At 38.5% G+C, this 24,062-nt stretch overlaps 1 protein-coding gene across 4 annotated transcripts in view; it reads left to right on the top strand.

Annotated features, from left to right (window-relative positions):
- cdh11 (cadherin 11, type 2, OB-cadherin (osteoblast)) overlaps window positions 1–14,127 on the top strand; it is a 171,392-nt gene extending 157,265 nt beyond the window's left edge. For all 4 annotated transcript variants that reach the window (XM_088351128.1, XM_088351126.1, XM_088351125.1 and 1 more), the window contains 3 exons: window positions 7,786–8,037; window positions 8,115–8,266; window positions 9,550–14,127. In XM_088351128.1, coding sequence (XP_088207254.1) covers window positions 7,786–8,037; window positions 8,115–8,266; window positions 9,550–9,912 — 767 coding nt within the window. In that variant the 3' untranslated portion in view covers window positions 9,913–14,127. The remainder of the gene's footprint in view (window positions 1–7,785; window positions 8,038–8,114; window positions 8,267–9,549) is intronic.
- The last annotated feature ends 9,935 nt before the right edge of the window (window positions 14,128–24,062 follow it).

Below are 24,062 nucleotides of genomic sequence, written 5' to 3'. Positions count from 1 at the left end.
TAAGTCTAATTTTTGCACTTGAGGGATGGTTGACAAAACCAGATGCTACTATAACCAATCTTTAATATCAGAACAAAAACACATGGTGGCAAACTACTACACTGCATTTCACAAATATAAGGAATATTAAACAACATTAAAAGTGCAATTATTGCTTGGCTGCCTGGGAGCTTCCAGTTAGGGCTGCACGATTTGGTGAAAAAACCCTGATTGCGATTTCTCAGACCAGTATTGCGATTTTCAATTTGAAAAGAAATGTGCCATTTTCCATGCTAGGTTTTTTATTTTGTGTGGGAACTTAACCCTTGGAAGCATAACCTACCAGTACACACACTCTTTTACGAGTCGAGTCGAAAAAAAGAAAAATAATAATGGCATAATGTCGTAAAAATGTTTTATAAGGAATACCTTGGATATGACAACATTACAACTGATCATTGTTTTTAGAGATTCTGAAGAATAACAACCCAATGGGGAATTTTTTATTTCACTCATGCCCACCGGCGGGTTGTCAGGCTGTTGAGAAGCAAAGACATGACTGTATGATGTCACCCGTCACTGGTCTCTTTAGAGCAGACCTGGGCACTCCGGTCCTGGAGGGCCGCATGTTCTGCATGATTTTTGAGGTGTTCTGATCCAATACAGGTGATTCCAATCACCAGTATCGTTAACGAGCACTTGCTAGCTTGCTAACGAGGTTATAATTTGTATCACCTGAGTTAAAGAAGAGCAAACTTCAAAATCTGGCAGGACATGCGGCCCTCCAGGACCGGAGTGCCCAGGTCTGCTTTAGAGTCTCCAAATGGCCATTTTTGGAAAAGCCGAGACATACCCTTTGAAAAATCTGTAAAATACTAGTGTTAAGTTTTTAATATTTTGATCAACTTTGACGTGGGACCAAGTAAGGCTTTATGCTTTTGTCCCAGCTGCCCATGACCATGCTACACTCATTGGCATTGCAAAAAAAGAAGAAGAAAAAAAGGTGAGGATAAAAAATGTCTATTTTTGGTGTTTTTCAACTTAGATTACTTAATGTTAGTAGCACTTGTTATTAGCAGTGATTATTTAAGTTGGGGACAAAACATCAGAATGTTACCTTTCAAAAGAGACCAAAAACGTTCCGATTATCCAAATGGTTCAACAACAGCATTCAATTTACTTTTGGTTCGTCTTTGGATTGGGATTTTAGGTGAACTTTACAGGATAGTTATGGGGTTCTACTTAATTGAATAGTGCCTTGATCTGGGGAGCTTTGTTTAGGGGTTCTATCTTTAAATCTTTCAAGAAACCACAGTGTCTTGCAATTACACAATATTACTATGTCACATTGCTATATAGATAAGATTTCGGTGAATTTCTAGAGCCTCAGAATTGCCCTAGGTCATGAATCTCGTCTTTAGTATTTTGAAAGCAGATGTGTCCAAGTGGGGAGCAACAGTTCTGTCTCCAAGAAGACAGTCTCTGTGATTTTGGGAGTGTACATTTTAACCATTTTCCCATGCAGTCAACAACATTTTCCCACAGTAGAGAAATTTTAGAACTTTCCCACTACCAACATATATCATCGTTGAGCACTACCATTCTGAAAAAGCTTGATGGAGTGAAATTACATGGTGTTTCAAAACTTTGATATCCTTTGAGATGTAAAAATCAAAGTACATGATTAAGGTAGATGACATTAAAATATTTTAATGTTTAAGATCACAAGATTTATTGAATAAGAAATCCAAAAGCATGTGGATTATGTGAACGATTTCACAAATGTTCAATGTGCACACTCCCTAAAACACACCATACGTCAAGTCAGTAATCCAGCTCCTACCAAATATGCTGAAGCATGGGTAACCAGGGTCCTGGGTCTCGAGCAGATTACTCCTTTTTATTTTCAAGTTATCTGCTCCTGTGTTAGTACAGGGAATTACATAAATGTAGTTTCATAATTAATTATTAATATTCAAAGGATGTCAAACACTATTGATTATTTTATATTGGACAAATGTAGTTCTGATTTATAAAACATAATTTCCTGACCTGAAAAGAATCCCAATCCACAAGAGCAGAGGTAGGGAACGTATGGCTCGCAAGCCAAAAATGGCTCGTTTCATTAGTACATATGGCTCTGTGATGGCCTGTTCAGTCCAGTATATAAAAGGCACAGTTTTAGTTACAGTCAAGGTGTCACACTAACAGACACTGTTTCGGCTGTACATAGCGAAAGAATCCTTTATATGGAAGTTCATTAAATAATTTATGACCACCGTTGAGACACTTTTTGAGAAAAACACACACAACAAACCCACAAACTCTAGCCAAACATACAACATTTTGATTTGGTAAGTGAAAGGGGTGGACAGAGCTACGTAACACAGCACACTCATCTCACTCTCACACACGCCCACTGCACTGCAGGGAAATACATCCATAACTTTTTCGTTATTTTTTTGTTTTTTGGGACATATTTACAAAAACACTCTGATTGCACCTTGTTTTGAAATTATTGTTTATGAAAAAAAGGTCAGAATGAGCCTCAATGATCGATCTTAATTAATTGAGGGAGGGAGAGAAGTTAATAGTAGTATATCTGGTGATATGGAACTCAGGTTCCTGTATTATTATTGTTTTATGAATTGTATCAAATCAATGTCATACAGAGAAATAAAATGCGCTGAAAAAATAGCTTTAGTCTGGAGAGCGGGTTCTTTTTTCTGAATGCTGTTTTAAAATATATGGTATGGCCTTCTCTCCCTCAAAATAAATCAAGAAATATTTTGCTATTATGACTCTTTGGGTCAAAAAGGTCATCAACCCTTGCACTAGAGGCAATATCGGGCCAAAAAATCCTCCCCAGCCCAGGCCCGACGTATTAACCAGATTTGAGGGACCAAGCCCGAAACAAACCCGAATTTTCATATTTGATTTGCGCTGACATGTGAATTCTTCACAAAGAAAAAGAAACACATGACTAATGGATAATTATATATTAAAAAGACAGAGAGAGAGAGGGAGAGAGAAGCCTGGCCCAACCCGAATGGTTAACATTTTAGGCTCGACCTGGATTTTAGGCCTCATTCGGGTGGCCTAAAATCCACCCGATTCAAGCCCTAAGATCTTCCTTATACTTTCCTTATACCTTCCACATATTCTATTTCAAGGAACAGGATAGGCCCTTTTCCCAAGCCAGTAAGAGGTTATCACATAAATACTTATTTTCCCAGGAGCACATCTCGTACTATCTGAAAGCTGTGCAGTAAATTTTAGGTAGATGGAAATAATTACCATATTTTCAGGACTATAAGGCGCACCGGGTTATAAGGCTCACCCCCCAAAAATAGTTTTTTGTCAAATATTTTCCATACATAAGGCGCACCGTACTATAAGGTGCTAAAGTGGGAACATCAACAAAACAGTCCGATTGTTCAGTCAAACTTATTAATTCTGACGGAAGAAAATACGCATCTCAGGCACGTAAGGACACGGTGTCTGTACGATGTCACCAATCACTCAAATGCCTTATTCCAAATATCATTAGGAGGGTTAAACTTTTGGGATTCAGGAAATGCCAACCATTTCTTAATTTCAATTTTCTTTTTCGCTGCCAACTGTGTGGACAGCAAAGTAAGAATTTCATTGTGCAGGGAAACGTGTTTCTTTACTGTGCATATGACAATAGACACTCTGAATTGAATTGAATTTGAAAATAGACTCATCATCGAAACATCAAGATAAGTCTGAAAAAAGATACTGGGAAAATATTAAGCCGGGGTAGCTCACCAGTAGTCTTGCAGCTATCCGTGAGTGTAGTAAATCCAACCGTATAAAACACACAATAATGCTGACAAGCATTTGGATCGATCGATGTTGCTTGTTGTTAGCTGTCTGTTTAGCCCCATAATTGTTACAAATATAGTAAAAAATGTTTCCTCCATGCCGTAGAGCAACCTAACGTGTGATTCAGATTCATCTTTTACGCCCAATTGCAGGCTTTGTTTTCCCCTCCTTTAGCCTATGCACGCCTGTAAATGCTAAAAAGGACCCGCCTTCTTTACCCCCGAATAACTTTAGCCAATAGTGACCGATCCAAATGATGATTGACACATTGGTTAGGAAATGAAACGCCGGTATATATATATCCCAGTATACGCCGCGGACTACTTCGCCTACGAGGGGAGAAATCTAGTCAGTGGCTGCTTGCTTTAGTTGCGAGACCTTGCGACTAAATGTTGATCCATATACAGTGCATCCGGAAAGTATTCACAGCGCTTCACTTTTTCCACATTTTGTTATGTTACAGCCTCATTCCAAATTGTATTAATTTAATCTCTTATCTCTTAGAAAACTAAGAAATCACATTTACATACGTATTCAAAGCCTTTGCTTAATACTTTGTTGATCCACCTATGGCAGCAAATACAGCCTCAAGTCTTTTTGAATAAGATCCCACAAGTTTACCACACCTATCTTTAGGCAGTTTTGCCCATTCTTCTTTGCATATGTCTCAAGCTCAATCAGGTTGGATGGGAGACTCCAATCAAGCTGTAGAAAGATCTCAAGGATGATCAGTGGAAAAAAGATGCACCTGAGCTCAATTTTGAGCTTCATGGTAAAGGCTGTGAATACTTATGTAAATGTGATTTCTTAGTTTTCTATTTTTAATAAATTCAAAAAATGTAAAAAATAAAAACCTTTTTTACACTGTCATAATGGAGTAATTTGTGTAGAATTTTGAGATAAAAGATTAAATTAATACAACTTGGAATGAGGCTGTAACATAACAAAATGTGGAAAAAGTGAAGCGCTGTGAATACTTTCCAGATGCACTGTATAAGACGCGCTGTATTGTAAGGCGCATGGTAAGCTTTTGAAAAAAATAAAGGCTTTTAGGTGCGCCTTACAGTCGTGAAAAAACGGTACTAATTAGTACAAAAGGCATACGAGTATTACATCAATTTCTAAAATATCAACTTAACTACATGGCAGGCTAAATAGCTGAAACGTAGATTCATAGTTAGCTCACAAAAGTAAAAAAACTAAAAGGGACCTAGGCAGTGTTCCCTCTAAGCTGCGCGCGTGCGCAATTGCGCACTGCTCGCACATTCTCAGCGCACAAGAAAATCTAGCCAGCGCACAAAAATGAGGGCTCAAAATTACTGATTAAGAAGCGACTTAAGTCAAAGTTACAGTGCATGAAGGTAAAAATACACGGGTTCCCCTGACGTTGTGTCCTAAATGCGGTATTTTGAAGTCGAACGAAGTTGAGTAAAGTTAGTAGAGTATGTCGAGAACCGGCTTCTTCGGCTCGGCTCACTAAAAAGGGTCCTAAACGGGTCTTCAGGTTGTTTTTGCTTCTTTAATCCCAACATGAACAATTATTACGTAGAATTATAAACAAAATGACTTAAAGGAAGGGGGGGGAATAGAACAAAAAAGAAAAAAATACCAAAATGAAAAAGTAGTGAAAAGCTGAGAAAAAAAGAAACAAAAGGAAGAGAAAAAAGAAGGAAAAATTGAGAAAAAGCCAGAAAAAAGTAAAGAAAGAAATGTAGGAAAAAAGTAAATAGAGAACAAAAAGAAAAAAGTAACAGCTCGGAAAAAATAAACACAATGAGATTGTTTTTAAAGGAATTTAAAAAAAAAATAGAAAAAAACACGGAAAAAGAAGAAAAAGTTTGTGTTGCATTCAAATAATTTCCAATTATATCAAGTGAATCTTGTTTCCAACATTGTACTTCCACTAAAAATGTGATTAAGTACAGTTCTGTATCCTACAACCGACTAAAAGGGCCCCCAAAAATGTTAATATTATGTGACAAAATATATCAGGAAATAAAAAGAAATGGATATCTTGTGAAAGAATTGTAAGAACAAACGACGTTTGTAGGCCGTACAACCTTTGCAATAGTACATGAGTCAATTCATTCAAAAGAGAAAAATAATTTTGCATTGCCGGAAACTCAGCAAAATGTAACTTGATGTCAAGTTTTGGACATGTTTGATAGTTAATTATCTTGCCACACTTGGGATTATGGTTGCTCACTGTTGTTTCAAGCGTTGCTCACCGACTTTGTGTGAACGCTCAGACCCGAGGAAATTTAGAGGGAACATTGGACCTAGGCATCTAGCTAAAAGAGTAAAAAGCCAACTAAATAGCCAGATAGAAATCTAAAACAAAAAAAGCTAGATAGCTAGCTCGAAAGGAGGCCAAAATTTTGCTTGGTTACTTGCAAAAAATAAAATTTAAGATGGATAGCATGCAAAACATGTTGAAAGCTGGCTAGATAGCTGGCTAAATAGCTAAAAATGTAAAAAGCTAAAACAGTAGTCTGATGGGTAGCTAAAAAAAAAAACATGAATTGCAATTTAGTTTGTTGTATTTCCTGTCAAATAAATCAGTAAAGAAAATGAATAAAATAATCTATTAAATATGTGAATATATTCTCATTCTATTACCTTCAATAAAAATATTTATCAATACTTGAAAATGTTTTTTTCGTCCACAAAGCCCATGAACGGACTATTTTTCGCATTGCTAAACTATCAATGTATTGACTGTTATTATTATTTTAATACCAGGTTAATGATCATAATTATTTTAACACCAGGTTAACTATTCAAAATAGTGGTACATAGACTCAGTCAACTAATAAAGAATCGTTTTTTGTTTTTTTAAAAACACGATGACAGAACACTGGTGAGCTATATTTAGAACAGGTCTGTTCAATTCGCTTAAAAGGGCAAGTAATATTTTGCTCTGTAAGAACCCTATCTAGTTCAGCATTGTTTCCATCCCAATGTTTTACAAGTTTACATATTTCAAATGAAATACTGGAATAGTTAATGTTAAGGCAGCGACAATCTACCTCTCTATCACGATGGGTGGAATCTGACTCGTTGAATTTTGTGCTTTCTTCCTATCCCACAATTATTGTTTTATCATATTATCGTCGTGCAACAGTATTCTTATTTAATGCATATAGGTATCATTCCCATTATGTAATTTATCTGTCCACAACACAGTAACATGATACCCAAAACCAAATCTTCAATTTAAAGGTGGGGTACATCGTTTGAGGTATTTTTTTTTTAAATCAACAAATTTAGTAAACCATTTATAAAACAGAAGGTGTAAAATAAGGCTGACGTGAAAAAGCTTAAGCTTTTCTTGGTCTCATCCACTTGACAGTCCACAGTACACTTTTCACATTATTCAAATTATGTAACCAGTTATTTTAACAAGGTATTCTATGTAAAATACATCTTATTATTCAAAAGAAAATTATTATGAACATTTGATATGAAGTCAGAAAATAAATGTAGGATTATAATTTATCATCACACCATTTCATCCAACATTATCACACACAAATGTATACGATACACCTGAAGGAAACCCAAAATGATAACACATAGGGCAGCACCCATGGTTGAGTGATTTTCAATTTTCATTCTCAATTTCACTATCCATACCGCCATCACTTTCAGTTTCATCCTGGTTTGTGAGGTTTGCCCCCTTTTTTCTGTTTCTGACAGTTTTTTGTGATTTGTTTGTCACTTTTTCCCATGTTTTGCTGTTAACACTTTAATGACCAAGAATTATACAGGCTGCCTTGAATGTCTTATCTTCTTCAGGGAACCATTTGAATTTACTCAACGATCGCGGAGTTACAGTAATTTAAATATCACTTGTCAAACGTGGGTGCTAAATATTGTCCTTTTTTAGCAACCTAGCCTCCGCATTTGCCTCCCACAACAGCATCTGCTTACCATCCAGTTTCTGCCCCCTTACAGATAGCACGGCTAGCATCTACGTGCTGCGAAAAGGTTTCAGTCGCTTGACCCAGGATGTCTACTTGCTACCAGTGGAGATCAACGACAATGGTGTTCCGCCATTGAGTGGCACCGGCACATTAACTGTGCGGGTGTGCTCCTGTGACAGCAACGACAGCATCTTGTCCTGTAACGTGGAGCCCTACGTTCTACCCGCCGGGCTGAGCACCGGAGCGCTCATTGCCATCCTGGCCTGCATCGTCATCCTGCTGGGTAGGGCAAGAAAGCCTCCTATGGAGGTATGAATTTCAACTTGGTGCATTGGACTAACTGTGATTTGTTCTTTGCAGTCATAGTGGTTTTGTTTGTGGCGCTCCGTCGCCAAAAGAAAGAGCCTCTGATCGCTTTTGAGGAGGAGGACATCCGAGAGAACATCATCACCTATGACGACGAGGGCGGAGGAGAGGAGGATACGGAGGCTTTTGACATCGCCACACTGCAGGTAAACTTTAAACTGTATGTATGCCATAAACTCAAGTCGAGTCACATTTATTTTGTAGCCCTTAATCACAAAAGAACTTCTAAGTGTTGCACATGCAACCAACATGAGGGCAAGGAAAATCCCAAAATCCTCAGCATGGGTAAAATTAAACCTTGAAAAGGAACAGGCTCAAGGTACTCCTCTTTAGGATGACCAGGTGTCAGTTGATGTCGCAAGTAGGGGTGGGCGATACTGAGGATTTTAGTATCGATCTATACACACATAGTAGTTTCAATTAATACTTACCCGATACTATTTACTTGCAAATGTAATGGTCAATAAATAACTGAACCCTACACCTTGAGTTAGTTCATATTTACAATAAACACAGTACAAATATCTTGGGCACTAAAAATGTTTCCTTTTTAATAAATAACTGACTTTAACAGTATAAAACAAATATTTATACTACCACTGCATCAGAACCAAAGCCCAGAGTGTCAAATGAAAATGCAGCAATGTAAATAAAATACAAATACAACAATGTCTCTATGTCGACTATACAGTACCTTCCACTGCACAATATTTTGAAAGTAAAGTCCGAATGTGCAAATAGTGTAAATAATACATCTGAAAAACCTGACAGTATAAAAACAAAATACTTCTACTACCACATCTGTTACAGATCAAAAGTCAAAAGAGTTAAACCATGAAATCAGCAATTTAATAAACAAGCCCTTTTGGCTTTTTTGCCAGTGACAACAGATTCTGTGTTTTTGTTCAAGAACAGTAACATGTTTACATTTGTAGTTGCAGCTTGTTGCTCTCTGTAATATGAACTTTTTAAATGATTTTAATTAAATTTGCCACAGTATTGTCCTTGTCTGTTGTTAAAAAAAAGTTCACATCACACCGCGCTTCCTGTTTGCCTGTCGAATTAAGCTTATGATAAGGGTGCGCATGTAGATTTGGACATTTCAAAATATTACGGTAGTGTTTCCTAATAATAGATTGTAATGAGATTAACTTCCTGCAACTGAAAATGTAACACCTATATGGGGAGAGATTTGTCCCCCAAAACCAATATATTTGGGATTTATTCAAGGTCTAAAAAAAAATATATTTTGATAGATTAAAAATCGCAAAATACATGATTCGTAGCGAATTTATTTTTTAATAGTGAAAGAGAAAATGGAAAATTAACTTTAAAAGTCCTTAAAAAGTACTTGGTTTTGGCCATGAAGAAGGTGTTCAAACCCTGAATAAAACCTCTGTTTGAAACCCTAACGTGATGTCCTTTTCAGAATCCAGACGGCACCAATGGTTTTCACCCGAGGAAGGACATGAAACCTGATTTGCAATTTCCTCTCCGTCCTGGCGGCCATCCAGCAGCCAACAGCGTGGACGTGGACGACTTCATAAAGACACGCGTGGCTGAGGCTGACAGCGACCCCACCGCGCCACCCTACGACTCCATTCAGATCTACGGCTACGAGGGCCGCGGATCCATAGCCGGATCGCTCAGCTCTTTGGAATCGGTGACCACTGAGTCCGACCTGGATTATGACTACCTGCACAGCTGGGGTCCACGCTTCAAGAAGCTTGCGGATTTGTACGGCACCAGAGACTGCTCCTTTCATGACGAGGATGACGATGACGACTGTTAACATCGGAATTCCAACCCCTTAGGATAGAAACAAATTCTGATGATTCTTTGTGGATTGTAGCTCCAATGCCTACCCAACTTTTTATTCTATTTGCCCACCAAGTAAGAAACATCAAGAGCTCCTGATGTCACTTCCTTTGGACAGGAGCTAAACTGAACTGGAAAAAGGTATCACGTCTCCCGTATATGTTTGGACTTAGTGCAAAAAATTAAAAGATAAAAATTTTAAAAATAGCTGAAGTTAGAGGTCATTTACAATTTGCGAACTGGATTCCCTAATATCCTTGGGGTTTTGCTCCCTTGACTCTGTCCAAACCGGACTGTGGTGGTCCCGCCGTTTGTTTTGCTGTGCAATACTGCTAAGGACTCTGGGTTGTTGATACTGTCTTGGCAGTACAGTGGCCTTAAAATAAATCAACAACAACACCGGAGGCCAACACACACAATAGGAGACCAACGATGTAGCTACCAAAACCAGAACTGAGGCTCTGTGGTGAAAATGAAAACCAAGATATACCAGTGTTCTGTCAAAACTTCCTACTATCTCGAGACATCCTACCTTGGGCTAACCTGACAGCAGCAGTTTGGTTTTCTTTATAATCAAGTAAAATCAGAGACACTGAAACTCGGAATTATTGCAAACAGAACTTTTACTGATGCTATAAAATTGTTGTTGGGAGTCAAATCAACTCTCCACTTTCAAACGTACAAATCGTTAAGTGTTGTGCGCTCGGACTGGATTTTGGTAGGATGTCTCGATGGGTGGGAAGGAATTTCAGTACTCCAGATTGAATGGACAAAACTGTGGGCAATGATTTGTTCTGCCAATTCTTTGTCTAATCAGTCACTTCTGTCGGGGGTTGATTTTTTTGTGGTGAATTTTCATGGCAGCGTTCAAAAATGTAGAATTGTAAAAAATATTCCATACTCGAAACTTTATTTTGCTAGGGAAAGAGAATAATCCATCGAAAGTAAACTAAGGCTGGCTCAGGTTGAATGTCCCAAATATTTTCACATGATGTCCCTCATTATGTTCTAGGCCATATTTTCTCATGATCGCAACACAATTTACCATGATTCTTACTCTTTACCTTACACTTTCTCCTACTTTTAATTGAATTCAGTCAAGTTCCATTTATTCTACTCAAATGCATTTCTGATCTGGAAAAGCATATGATGAAACACTCCCAATATCTTCATGACGGATCTATATTGTTAAAATTTCATTGGCACGCTAGATGAAACACTTTTACATATACTTAAATATTATTAAACAGTTGTTCACCAATTGATGGGTATAACATTTAGTAAATGTCTGCTTTACTGTCTTTTCTTTCCATAATCCAGGATGTTCGCAAAAAGTATTGGGCACATTTTGACATTAAATATCAGACTGTTAAGGTTATAAAACCACATCTGGCAAATTCAGAAATCTTGTAATGGAATGTTCGAAGATGTTCAATGTGAGTGCCATTGGCCATATGACACATATCAGGCCGATAGTGAAATTAAGAAACACGTCCCAGCATTGCATTGGTAATGGTTGCAACAGCTCCTGTTATTCTTGCCTTCAGCTCATCCACGTCTATTGAATAGGGGACTCATTTGACCAAGTGAGATATTGGTGGTCAGGACATGAGATTGTGATTATTCTGCCCAGACAGTCCAATCCATGTGTTTGGCAATGTTCAGAATTTCTCTAACCCTGAAGCTCCAGTGTGGTGCCAAAATAAGGTCATCAAATTCTTCTCACCCAATTTACTCATTAACCAGTTGTCCACCATGTTGAGGTTCATCTCACCATTTACCTTTGTTCATTCACAGAATAATGATCCCTTGGGAATCCCGCTGATTTTTAAAAAGTTCATGTGGGTTCTCAGTACCCCATATGCAAGTGCTATGTTTATTAACTTTGTCATTACGTAGAAAGTCGCCTCATCACCAAAAACAAGCCGGTTGTCAAATCTATCATCTTCTGTTTTCTGTTGCATAGCAATGCAAAAGTCACCAAGAGCTGGTTCATCAGTATCCTTCAACTGTTGTTAACAGTTGTTGTGAGACACAGAAATTCCCTACTGACTGTCCTTATTGATTAACGGGGACACAGCTGGAAAGCAGTTCCAACTTTTTCAATTACAAATTTTGAAGTTAAGGGCTGTTTCATTATTTTAGCAGGGCTTAAGCAATCATCCGTTATGATTTAACGATGCCATCTCACTATGGACTTCCTCTCTAGTGGCTCTTTTCCGAATTTTCTGCAAAATGCGTGTTGAACAATAAACCATGATTGAGTTGTTGGAAATTCATGCACACAAAACACCACTTCTGGTTAAGTCAACGCCATTAATGAGTCAGAAACTAATTTGAAAAATCAATTGCCGTACAAAAAAACTTAATGTAATTAGCTGAAGCTAAGTGGCTCAACTTGTATCTTGCTATCATTTATACTTAAGGCTATATGGGGACTTGAAATGTGTTCTAGACTTTTGGAACACCCTGCATTTAGTAAATAACTGATTTTCTTTCTTATCTTTACAAAATACCTTGTTCATCCTTTTAGTTTCATACCTTGAAAATTCCCACAATTTTGAAACCTTCCCTTATATGATTATCATTCCTAAACGAGTAATAATATGTGAGACCTAAATATCGCCTTAATGGATACTCACAGTGCATTCTTTTAATCCATCATTGATGTCTTTGTTTATTTCAGCATTTGTATGTAAAAACATCTGTGGTGGGCTGTACATTTCACACCTAGGCCTTTAGCTCCAGTCCGAATTAGTGATGTGTCAGTCACGAACGAGCTGGCTCTATGAGCTGGTGCTTGGAAGTGAAATTTCCTTTTTTATTTGTGAAGACTTAGATGGAGGACAGCTGATTTTGGCTGACGTCTCCCCTCGCCCCGTGCCCAGTTCTCTGCGTCCAATGGCGCTGGATGCAGACAAGCGAGGTCAACTCGGCGAGCCAGCAAAGCGACTGCGCTTGGGCTCAAGATCTTACAGCTAGGCTGAAAATGGGGGACAAAACCAGATCTCACTTGGGAAAGCCTTGTTCAGTTCTGAGTTTTCCGAACTTTTGCTATTAAAATCAACACAACAATATATTTTCCTGTGCAGCTCGTTCTCTTCAAATTTACCAGCTGTTTATAAAACCAGTGACGTTTCCAGGGGCCACTGCTGACTCACTAACTTGTTTTCTGATTGGCTAAACTAACAGCTTTATCTGATATTACGGTGCACGGCTTTCAAGATTTTTGATGAGGAACTCCTGGTACATTAGTGAGCCTAGAAACAACTAATGGCTAAAATGTGATTGGTTAAATGCTTGAACATGAAAGCACACATCTGAAAGAAGCACAATCACATATGGAAGAACCGCTACACTTAAAGCCTGTCTTTTGTAACCAAATCTAACTTTAACAACCAGCTCAACCAGGGAGAAGCAATGAATCAAAGCTTCGAGACAATTCTGAACTATTTAATAAGTACTGATAGACAAAATATAATTAACATCACATAATTCAGATTTTTTTTTAGGTCAGCAGAGAAGGCTTTGCAGGCCCTGACAGCCCACCACTGTCTAAAGCCCAAGCTAACTAGCCAACTATTATGTGCCACGCTAGTGGCACACCTTACTTGTAAAAAACAAATATGACTAAACGTGTTTTTGGAAGGTCCAAATGAGTCTGTCGCATAAACACGTGTCACAATTATTTAGAGAAAATGCCTGTCCTATCCCAAGATGCCAGGACGACATTTTTTTTTGTGGCGAAATTATGTTTTTTTGTTATATTACTTCAGTTATTATCTCTTCCTTTTTTATCAGTATTATCCTTATTTTTTATCTGTTGTTGCATGTTTAGCTCTTTCTCGGCAAGAGTCTAAACATTGACTGTTTTTTCTTTCCTCTCTGTTTTATTTTGTCATTTTTGTGTCATTCCCCCACTTGCAAGAACAACAGCAAAGCGTGTTTCAAGTCACTCGAGAAAACGGTTGGTTTTTATTCTGTCAAGTTTTATGGCACCTATTTGTACAATTCTAAAAGTTCTTATTTTTTAGTATACATGCCGAATATTCCAGTATTACTAGGAAAAAAATATGTTAAAAAAAATAAGCATCACACTTATATTTTCTGAACATTGTACTGTTGCTTTACTATGTGCTTCAATGTACGAAGCAAAAAAAAAAATCCAGAATTTGAAATAAATGCTCTTTATAAAAACACGTGTTTGTTTGTTTTCCAATACATGCAACTTGGCTACAAATTGAGGGTTTCATGAGGGAAATGTACAGGTCAAATGTATTCAAAGATGAAGCAATATTTATCAGCCATTATCCAGCCAGACTGGAGCAGTTTTTCGCTCTCTTCCGAGTTTGTTGCGGCACCTTTTTTTTGGATCATGTCAAAATGCAAAATAGCCGCTACCATATATTTACATAGCGAATAAGACAACAAAAGGTCACGAAAGGCAAAATGGTGAATTCGTCAACCGACACTTGTCATTCGCTAACGGAACGGCTCTATGATCCGACTCTTGGAAGTGGAGGCCGGCTTACCCTCCAATCAAGAGCTGATCCCCTTCGAGATGCCATTTTCTCTTGTGATTGTCCAAAAGGCATTTCTATCTGGGATTCTGTGCTGTTAAAACCGAATTTGTTGATTATAAAGAAATTAAAATTGTTTTGTATCTGATCTTTTTCATTGTTGATTTATAGATATTTTAATTCATGTCTCTTGCATTTTTACTGTGTTAATATTTATGTGTTAATTTTCCTTTATTTTTCCCCTTTTTAAGCCAATCTTAATAATACCTAATAAATCATAATGTATGTATTAAACGTAGCACGGCGGAGCAGTGGTTAGGGGGTGAGCGGCACAGTTCTGAGGTCATGAGATTGAACCTTCCTGTGTGGAGTTTGCATGTTCTCCCCGTGCTTGCATGGGTTTCCTCCCACATTCCAAAAACATGCATGTCAGGTTAATTGGCCGGTCCAAATTGTCCCCAGGTGTGAATGAGCGAGTGAGTTGTCTGTTTCTGTCTGCCCTGCGACTGTCTGGCAACCATTTCAGGGTGTCGGATCACTAAATCGGGAGAATTTCCCTGGACAGCCACCATGTCGCGCATCTATAGATTTCAGCCCTTTAATATGTGATGTATTAACTGTGTCTTTAGAAATTTTTTCCCGTATGCATTGAATCATCTTAATAAAGAAGACCATAGAGACCATAGAGAGAATGGGTAGAACTATCTGGGATAATCTGTTGCCTTGTTAGTGATGCTACAGTGTCGAAAAGGATTTTAGGGTTATTCTTTTGTGACGCAATCACCTTCGAAAGGTAGGCTGATTTTGCAGTGGCAAGGGCTGCTTTATACATTAACAAGTTGTCACACCAAGATTGACGGAAACCCTTAGGCTTCATAGCGCGCCATTTTCTTTCAGATTTCCTACATTCTTGTTTAAGCGATCTAGTTTCATCAGTAAACCAAGGCGTGCGTCTTTTAGGTCGTGATTTAAGCCATATGGGCGCTACTGAATCCAGGACACTAGCCAAGGTAGCATTAAACTCATTCATCAGTGAGTCAATAGAGCCTTTTATATAAAGGAAATGACGCAACTGCTCTTGAAAGAAAATCAGAGAGCTCAGAAACTATGCCAGTGCTTATATTGCGTCCGCTAAATCCTTCAGTTTTTTTTATATATTTAGCCAGCACCTCAAATGCAACTAAATAATGATCAGAAATAATGGTAGTACACGGTAACACCGTCATGTTTGAGGTTGGAACTCCTCGAGTCAGAACCAAATCTAGCGTGTTTCCATCTTTATGAGTCGGCAAATCAACCAGTTGATTAAAACCAAATGTATCAATTAGACACCGAAACGCAACAGTAAGTGAGCTGAGTGGGGAGTTCATATGAATATTAAAGTCCCCCATAATTATTATTTTGTCTGCATAGGTTACTAGGTCAGACAACAGTTCAGAGAATTCATCTAAGAAAACTGAGTATGGTCCTGGTGCGCGATAAATAGTTACTACATAAATTGACAATAGGGAGGACCGCATAACAAGAGACTCGAATAACTTATGAATAATAGAGGTTTGAGGAGTAAGTTTGAATATTTTTGCAGAAATTAGCGCAACACCACCACCCTTCTTCAAAGAGCGTGCTACATGACGGCTCACGTAGTCTTGAGGAGAAACCTCATCATTTAACGGTAAAAACTCATCCGGTCTCAACCAAGTTTCACATAGACCAATCAAGTTAAGTTTGTAATCATGAAAAATATTATCAACAAGTAAAGCTTTAGGAGCAAGTGATCTAATATTTAAAAGACCAAATTTTAGCTTTGCTGAACTGTTTAACTTAGCTAAAGTCTTTGTAGAGATCGTCACAAGATGTCGCCGTGCGGGCGTGTTGAGTCTCAGGCGTCGGTTGACCGGCAAGATCGATGAAGAAATATTGGTGGAATTAGGCACATCTTCGTGTCGTTCTCTGCCGTTTCGCCATTGTAGCTACTTTAGCTTCACACACTTCCCCGGGCGACAACTCCGCTTCTGTTTACAGTCCCTACGCCGTCTCCGTCGCTTCGTAAGTGGGTTGGCCAACCACGGAGATCCCGGATCACTTTGTATCTCTTTGGGGATATCAAAGGTGGTATAAAAAGTGCCCAAAAAGTCTAAATTTAGACGGACACCCAATTGAATAAGTTCCTCCTGACTATAAGTACTATTGGCCACGCATGTGTCCAGAAAAGAAAGGAAACCTATTCATAGCCAATCAGAATGCAGAGCACAATGCATGATGAACATTCGTGATTTAGCAAAACGGTGAAAAGTAAGTCGCGATACAACGAGCGATTACTCTATTAGGGAAAGGAGGGGAAGAGGGGGCCTTTGAGATGGATGTACTTGGGTGGTCTGAGACAGTTAATTATGCATATTTGGTCTTCAGCGTGTCTCCAATGAAAGTTTGTGGTAGGCCACTCACTTTGGTTTGTGTATTAACTTTACCCAATGTCCTTGAACGTAACACTCAGCAAATGGATTTGCAAAATGATACAGTCATTAAATACATCAGTCAAAGGAAGGTTGCAGGCAGTCACAAAACATTATGACCTAACTTGAAGTTATGAACAAAAGAATACAGATACTTCATTTGCTGTCCTTTAGCCGCGCGCAAACATCCATCCGATAATTCCACAGCAGACGCAGTAATTCATCATCCATTTTATTAACACCCTCATTCATCAAACCACTCGTCCATGCAAACTTTATTCAGCTATGTGGTGAATCTATCTATCCATCCATCCCAACCTCATTGATCCAACTGTCTGTGACCTGTCTACCTGTCTACACATGATAAAACATCCAAATGTATGATCTAATATACTTATTATTTTTTACATCCATCTATCAATCTGTTCATCTATCCGTCACTAAATCCTAGTGGTCTTTTTCGGCTTAGTTCATTAAAAACAGCCATTTGGGAGCCAGCTCTAACCACTCTTCAGATTTTTTGTTGTTTAAATCATATATTAGTAATAATAGTGTAGCATTCGTACAAAATAAAATAATAGTTTATTTTGAAAGTGTATTATACTACTAAATTATACAGACGCTCCCCTACTTACAAACATTCGACTTACGCATAACGGTAGATACGAACATTTTTTTCCGAATGTCGAAAAATATCCGGACATTGCTGTAAGTTAGATTTTGTATTGTGTGCACCTTTTTCCGAGTAGAGGACAGTAATGTAGTGCTTCTTTCCGCCGTATTGCGCTGTGAGAGGTCACCCAGGATCCACCCCAAAGAAGAAATCCAGCTTCTACTTCCTAGTTCGTGTGTAAACACACTGCACTGTATCTCTAGCACGCTAATAACTTTGACAATTTCATTGTTTAGTATCTTGTGCATCCAATCAATATGGTTGAGGCGAGACGTTTTTTTTCTTTAATGAAAGTGGAATAAGAAAGCTTGATGCTGTTGAGAAAATGGTTGGATCGCTTTTCCCGATCCAAGCTCCGTTCTCGTGTCCCGGCTACCTGTATCCTGATTCTCTTTCCTGTATCAATCCTCGATCCAAGCCCCGTTCTCCTGTCCCGGCTACCCGTATCCTGATTTTCTTTCCTGTATTGATCCCTGATCCAAGCTCCGTTCTCCTGTCCCGGCTACCCTTATCCTGATTCTGTTTCCTGTATCGATCCCAATCTAAGCTCCATTCTCCTGTCCCGGTTACCCATATCCTGCCCGATTCTATTTCTTGTATCGATCCCCCATCCCTGGCTTCCCGCTCGTCCCGGCTACTTGACCTATTCCGATCTCAGACTATGCTCTGTCTCCCGTCTCGGCTGACCGACTTGTTCCAATCTTCATTTGCGAGCACTTACCGCTCTTCCTGCTTAGTGAGCACCAGATTGCTATCTTTTTCCTCTCGGCCTGACTTCCCGGATCCCTTAATAAAGCATTGAAACGTGACGCATATGGGTCCCCTGCTCGTACCGGTCGTGACAGTAAAGGGAGGAACTATATCAAAATAAAATAACATAATAATCCAGCCAATGTTGTAATTATCTAAATGTTGCCAGTTTAGGTTCTCAACTTCTAGTTTTATTTTGTTTTATTTTCTTATTATTGTGTTGTGTTCTATTCAAGCTTCTTCCGTAGATGATTAGTAAAAGAAAAGTCCATAATGTGTCTTGATTAAAGTATTTTGAAATATGAAAACGGTAAAAAGAATTCACCTAAAGTGTGTGTAGCCACCCTTCAGTATAACTCAACCAGGTTTTCATCCGTTTTCCTGACATAACGATCTGAAAACGTATGTGTTGCTCCAAAAAGGCAAGATGCGTTTTGAAAAGAATAAACTCGGCTCCTTAATTCAATTGATCAATAAATTGTTTGTTAGAATAATGTATTTGCCACCCATTTTCGCTACATCGCTCTTCTGATGTGACGGCTCAAATATATTCAAATTTGGTCATAGGTTTAAGCTCTTGGTGGTTGATGGTGATGTTTGTGGTGATATCTTAGAGGTTGTCAGTCAATACATTCGTTTTTTTCTGCACTGATTTCAATCCCATACACTATACACCAATTGATTTATGATCAGTAAAACACAATACTCCTAATAATGTGCATGCGCCTTGGGGAACTATGAGGGAACAAAAATTCACATGTCTGACCAAGGAGAGGTTAGCAAGAGGCCATTTTTATCCCAGAAAAACGTGAAAATGTATTGTGTGTTTGTGCGTGTGCATGTTCCTGTGTGTGTTACAGAGAGGACATTGGCGACCTGCATGCAAGTGAATGTTATATAAAAGCAATCAGAGGCCTGTTTAATCTTTCAGAGAGAAAGAGCATTCATTTGCATACTCATCATCTCCCATTCAGCAGCGGTGCAAGTGACTTAACGCCGAAGTGTGTGCGTGTGCAGATTTGCCCTCGTAGTCCTCTTTGGAATCACGCTGCCATATTGGAAACGCAAGGTTAAAGTCTAAGAAGAAGCTCCTCGAGTATGGAGATCGCGCCACGGCTCACAGCGTCTCTCTTTTCAACTTTGTTCAGCATGAAACGACAAGCGGCGACAGGCAAATCTCTTTGAGGGATGAAAGCAGAGGAGACTTCAACAAATGTGTTTAACCAGGATGCAATTAAACACTCCTGCCATCGTTTTAAGAGAGTGGACGCTGTCCCTACAATGAGTTCTCACTCTGACAAACTACAACGTATGACGACTCAAGTAAAAGGAGATGGGGAGGGGAGCTTTGTGAAAATCAAATCATCAGTTGACAAGAGCTACTTCTTGTATATATATATATATATATATATATATATATATATATATATATATATATATATATATATATATATATATATATATATATATATATATATATATATATTTGTGTGTGTGTGTATGAAAGATTACCCTACAGAGAGCAATGAGCTGAAACAAAACAATGCAAACATGTTACTGTTACTGAACAAAAACCTCATGATGGCAACAGAACCAAAAGGGCCTGTTTGTTACTTTGGTGAGTTTTTGGTTTGACTTTCTTGACTTTATCTCTGGAACAGTGATTGTAGTAGTATTCATTCTATGCTTTAGATGGTTTTTAGATTGTATAGTTTACACTAGTTGCACTTTTGTTTTTATTTTCTAAATACTGTGCAATATAAAGTACAGTTGACATGTTGGTGCTGTCAAACAGAGACTCCCTGCTAGTTTGCGCTTCACTTATGCAGTTCACTCCTTCGTAATTTTGAATTAAATTGTCTTTATTGTCATTGATATCAATGTATCTTGTATTGTATTTCTAATCGACAGCAGACAGCGCGAAAGGGGGGGCCCTCTGTGTTAGGCTGGTGTGACTGTGTGTGCAGCTGTGATAGCCATGTGCAGTCAATGGTTCCAAATCAAAACAAAATGGGAAAGATAGCAGCAGCTAGCTTTTAGTAGCTTGTTACATTAAAAATAAATTCATCAAATAAATCGGACTCTCAGGAAAGTCAGGAGAATGCAAAGAAATGCTGATCACCAGGGAGTGCTGTTCAGATTGTTTTTGCCAATCGCCCGAGGTGGCGTCAGAAGGCAAGCAATCGCTCGTCTGCTGGTCCAGTCTACTGCTACTGTTAAGCTGACACCCGATGCTGTGCGCAACCAGAACGCCGCTTGGTGCCGTACCCACACAGGCGAGGGACTTCAACATTCATGCTGTTGTGGCGAGAGTCCAGTGTTTATGCGTAGGGGTCGGGGGGTAGATGAAGCCTGGACCACACAGTTATTATTTGATTATTATTTGATTATTATTTGATTATTATTTGATTATTATTTGATTATTATTTGATTATTATTTGATTATTATTTGATTATTATTTGATTATTATTTGATTATTATTTGATTATTATTTGATTATTATTTGATTATTATTTGATTATTTGAATATTATTTAGATCCATCCATCCATCCATTATCTGCACCACTTATCCATAGTAGGGTCGCGGCGTTGCTGAAGCCCATTCCAGCTTTTCTTGGGCAGTGGGCAGGGGACACCCTATACTGGTTGGCAGCCAGTTGCAGGACTTACAGAGACAGACAAATCACTTGCTCATTCACACCTCGGGACAATTTAGACCGGCCATTTAACCTGACATGCATGTTCTTGGAATGTGGGAGAAAACCGGAGTGCCAGGAGCAGTGTTTCCTCTAAGCTGTGCGCGTGCGCAATTGCGCACTGCTCGCACATTCTCGGCGCACAAGAAAATCTAGCCAGCGTACAAAAATGAGGGCTCAAAATTACTTATTAAGAAGTGACTTAAGTCAAAGTTACAGTGCATGAAGGTAAAAATATGCGGGTTCCCCTGACGTTGTGTCCTAAATGCGGTATTTTGAAGTCGAACGAAGTTGAGTAAAGTTAGTAGAGTATGTCGAGAACCGGCTTCTTCGGCTCGGCTCACTAAAAAGGGTCCTAAACGGCTTTTCAGGTTGTTTTTGCTTCTTTAATCCCAACATGACCAAATATTAAGTAAAATTATGCACAAAATGACTTAAAGGAAGGGGGGAATAGAACAAAAAAGAAAAAAATACCAAAATGAAAGAGTAGTGAAAAGCTGAGAAAAAAAAGGAAGAGAAAAAAAGAAGGAAAATTTTTGAAAACAGCCAGAAAAAAAGAAAAGAAAGAAATGTAGGGAAAAAGAAAATAGAGAACAAAAAGAAAAAAGTAACAGCTCGGAAAAAATGAACACAATGAGATTTTTTTTAAGGAATTAAAAATAAAAGTAGAAAAAAAAACACAGAAAAAAGAATAAAAAGTTTGTGTTGCATTCAAATAATTTCCAATTCTCTTTTTGATAAATAGATATCAGGCGGAGCCATGTAAATAAAAAGTGAATCTTGTTGCTAACATTGTACTTCCACTAAAAAATGTGATTAAGTACAGTTCTGTATCTTACAACCGACTAAATAATCCCCCCAAAATGTTAATATTATGCGACAAAATATATCAGGAAATAAAAAGAAATGGATATCTTGTGAAAGAATTGTAAGAACAAACAACGTTTGTAGGCCGTACAACCTTTGCAATAGTACATGAGTCAATTCATTCAAAAGAGAAAAATAATTTAGCATTGCTGGAAACCTGATGTCAAGTTTTGGACATGTTTGATCATTAATTATCTTGCCACACTTGGGATTATGGTTGCTCACTGTAGTTTCAAGCGTTGCTCACCGACTTTGTGTGAACGCTTAGACCGGTTGGAATATTAGAGGAAACATTGGCCAGGAGGGAACCCACGCAGGCACGGGGAGAACATGCAAACTCCACACGGCGAGGCTGGACTTGAACCCTGACCACCCAGCCGCCGTGCCGGCTCTATTTGTAGATTTATAGTTATTTTTTTCTTACATACGTTTGACTCTCAGTTGGTAATGACATCATCTCGAGGTAAGTTTAACCCTTTGGGGGCTTTTATTAAGGTGCATTGATGCTTGTGGATTTTCACTTTTTGTCGTAAAATTATTTTGCTGGTTATCGTAAATATAAATCAACTCAAGGGAGAGGGTGCAATTATTCAATTATAATGACATTTTCAAGCAAAAAGTATTGGTTTTGGCTAGCAATTAATTCTACCATGAATTTGCTTGGATGGGATTGATACTAAAATTCCCAGTATCACCCACCTTCCATTTAGCATCAACGAACCTCCGATGCTTTTTTAATGAACGGATCTTTCATTGCAAATCACTGCTAATTTGGCAAATTTTTAATCCCCTTGGTGCGTTCAATGAACGTTTGGATTTCATGTATGCGGGCGGCAGTTGTTGCACAGATGGCTTCGACACGCCGTATGGTCACTGAGTGTCCATACAAAAAAAAAGGAAAAGAATTGAAATATGCTGCATTACTAGGGCTAGCAGCAAACCGCCAGTGATGATGCAAATGGAGTATGAGAACGTTTTCATCATTTATAAGACAGTGTGATTCTGTGATGTTCCGTGTCCGCTTCAAGCCAAAAGCATCAGAGGCCAGCCTTTGATGTGGTGGATGAGCTTTGGCAAAAAAAAGTCTAGGTCAATTATTTCACATGAGGGTCCTGCTCGCTTCTTTCAATGTGCACAAAACGGAACTTTGTGGGCTGTATCATGATTATGGTTTTTCCATCAATACTTATTACATACGTTAATTTCAAATTGTCAGCTTCCTTTTATTGCTTCTCCTTGGTTGCGCTGCTGCCTGATGTGCGCTTTCATATTTGAGCATTTAACCAATTACATTTCAGCTAGGCTAGGAAATCTACCATGAGGCTTTTAAAAAAAGTTTGGAAAGCCATTTATGGTCACATTAGTCTTTGAAAATGCTGTTGGTTAAGCCCAGTGTTTCACAAAGAACCCCCACACCCAGCCCATCGAAAGAATAAATCCTATTGCGCTGCTCCAAGCTACACATCACCTTCGGCTATGTCAAATCTGTGCATTTCAGGCACATTTGCTCAGAAAAAAAAAACAAATCAAAGTCTGCTTGGGTTATAATGTCTTTAAGTGGTCTTTGCTCGTCTCCCTCAAGGAGGTCAAGGTCAAGAGGGATAGAGGAGAGACAGAATCCACAGAGAAACAGCAACCTGAGTGCAGGGACGCAACAAAAGCTTGATTGGAGTTGCAAACCCTAATAGGTACCCTAAAGGGGTACTCATTTCTGGCACGTGCCGGTGGTTTTAATTTATTCTAGTATAAAAGCGGTGAAAGTAAGAAAAAGACATTCAAATACACTCCAAATGCCAACCCAAACCCCCCAAAAAGATGGGGAGAAAACAGTTTATTTAAGCACGTCTAAGAGAAACACGGTACATAAGCAGCTTGGCAGAGACTGTAATGTTGACTTCAGCCAGAAGATGGCGTCAGCAAGTAGAACATCTTGAAATTACAGATACCACCTTTAAAATTTAGTAGACATTTAAAATAATGAGGGAAGACAGCAATGGATTTTGAACTTGCAAGGAGGACAGGGACAGAATCCTTCAGATAGGGAAACCCAACACAGTCTAGAGCCCCCCCCCTGAGCCCTTTCTTAGATTACTACACTTCCTAGGTTAAATAAGCAGATCGGCCTATAAAAGAATAGCACCATGATTGGCCAATAGCAACAAT

Source organism: Urocampus carinirostris, chromosome 13 (assembly GCF_059441175.1).
Source record: "Urocampus carinirostris isolate Australia breed hairy pipefish chromosome 13, RoL_Ucar_1.0, whole genome shotgun sequence".
Taxonomy (NCBI): domain Eukaryota; kingdom Metazoa; phylum Chordata; class Actinopteri; order Syngnathiformes; family Syngnathidae; genus Urocampus; species Urocampus carinirostris.
The sequence above is the reverse complement of the archived record's forward strand: the minus strand, read 5'-3'. Positions and strand labels throughout refer to the sequence as shown.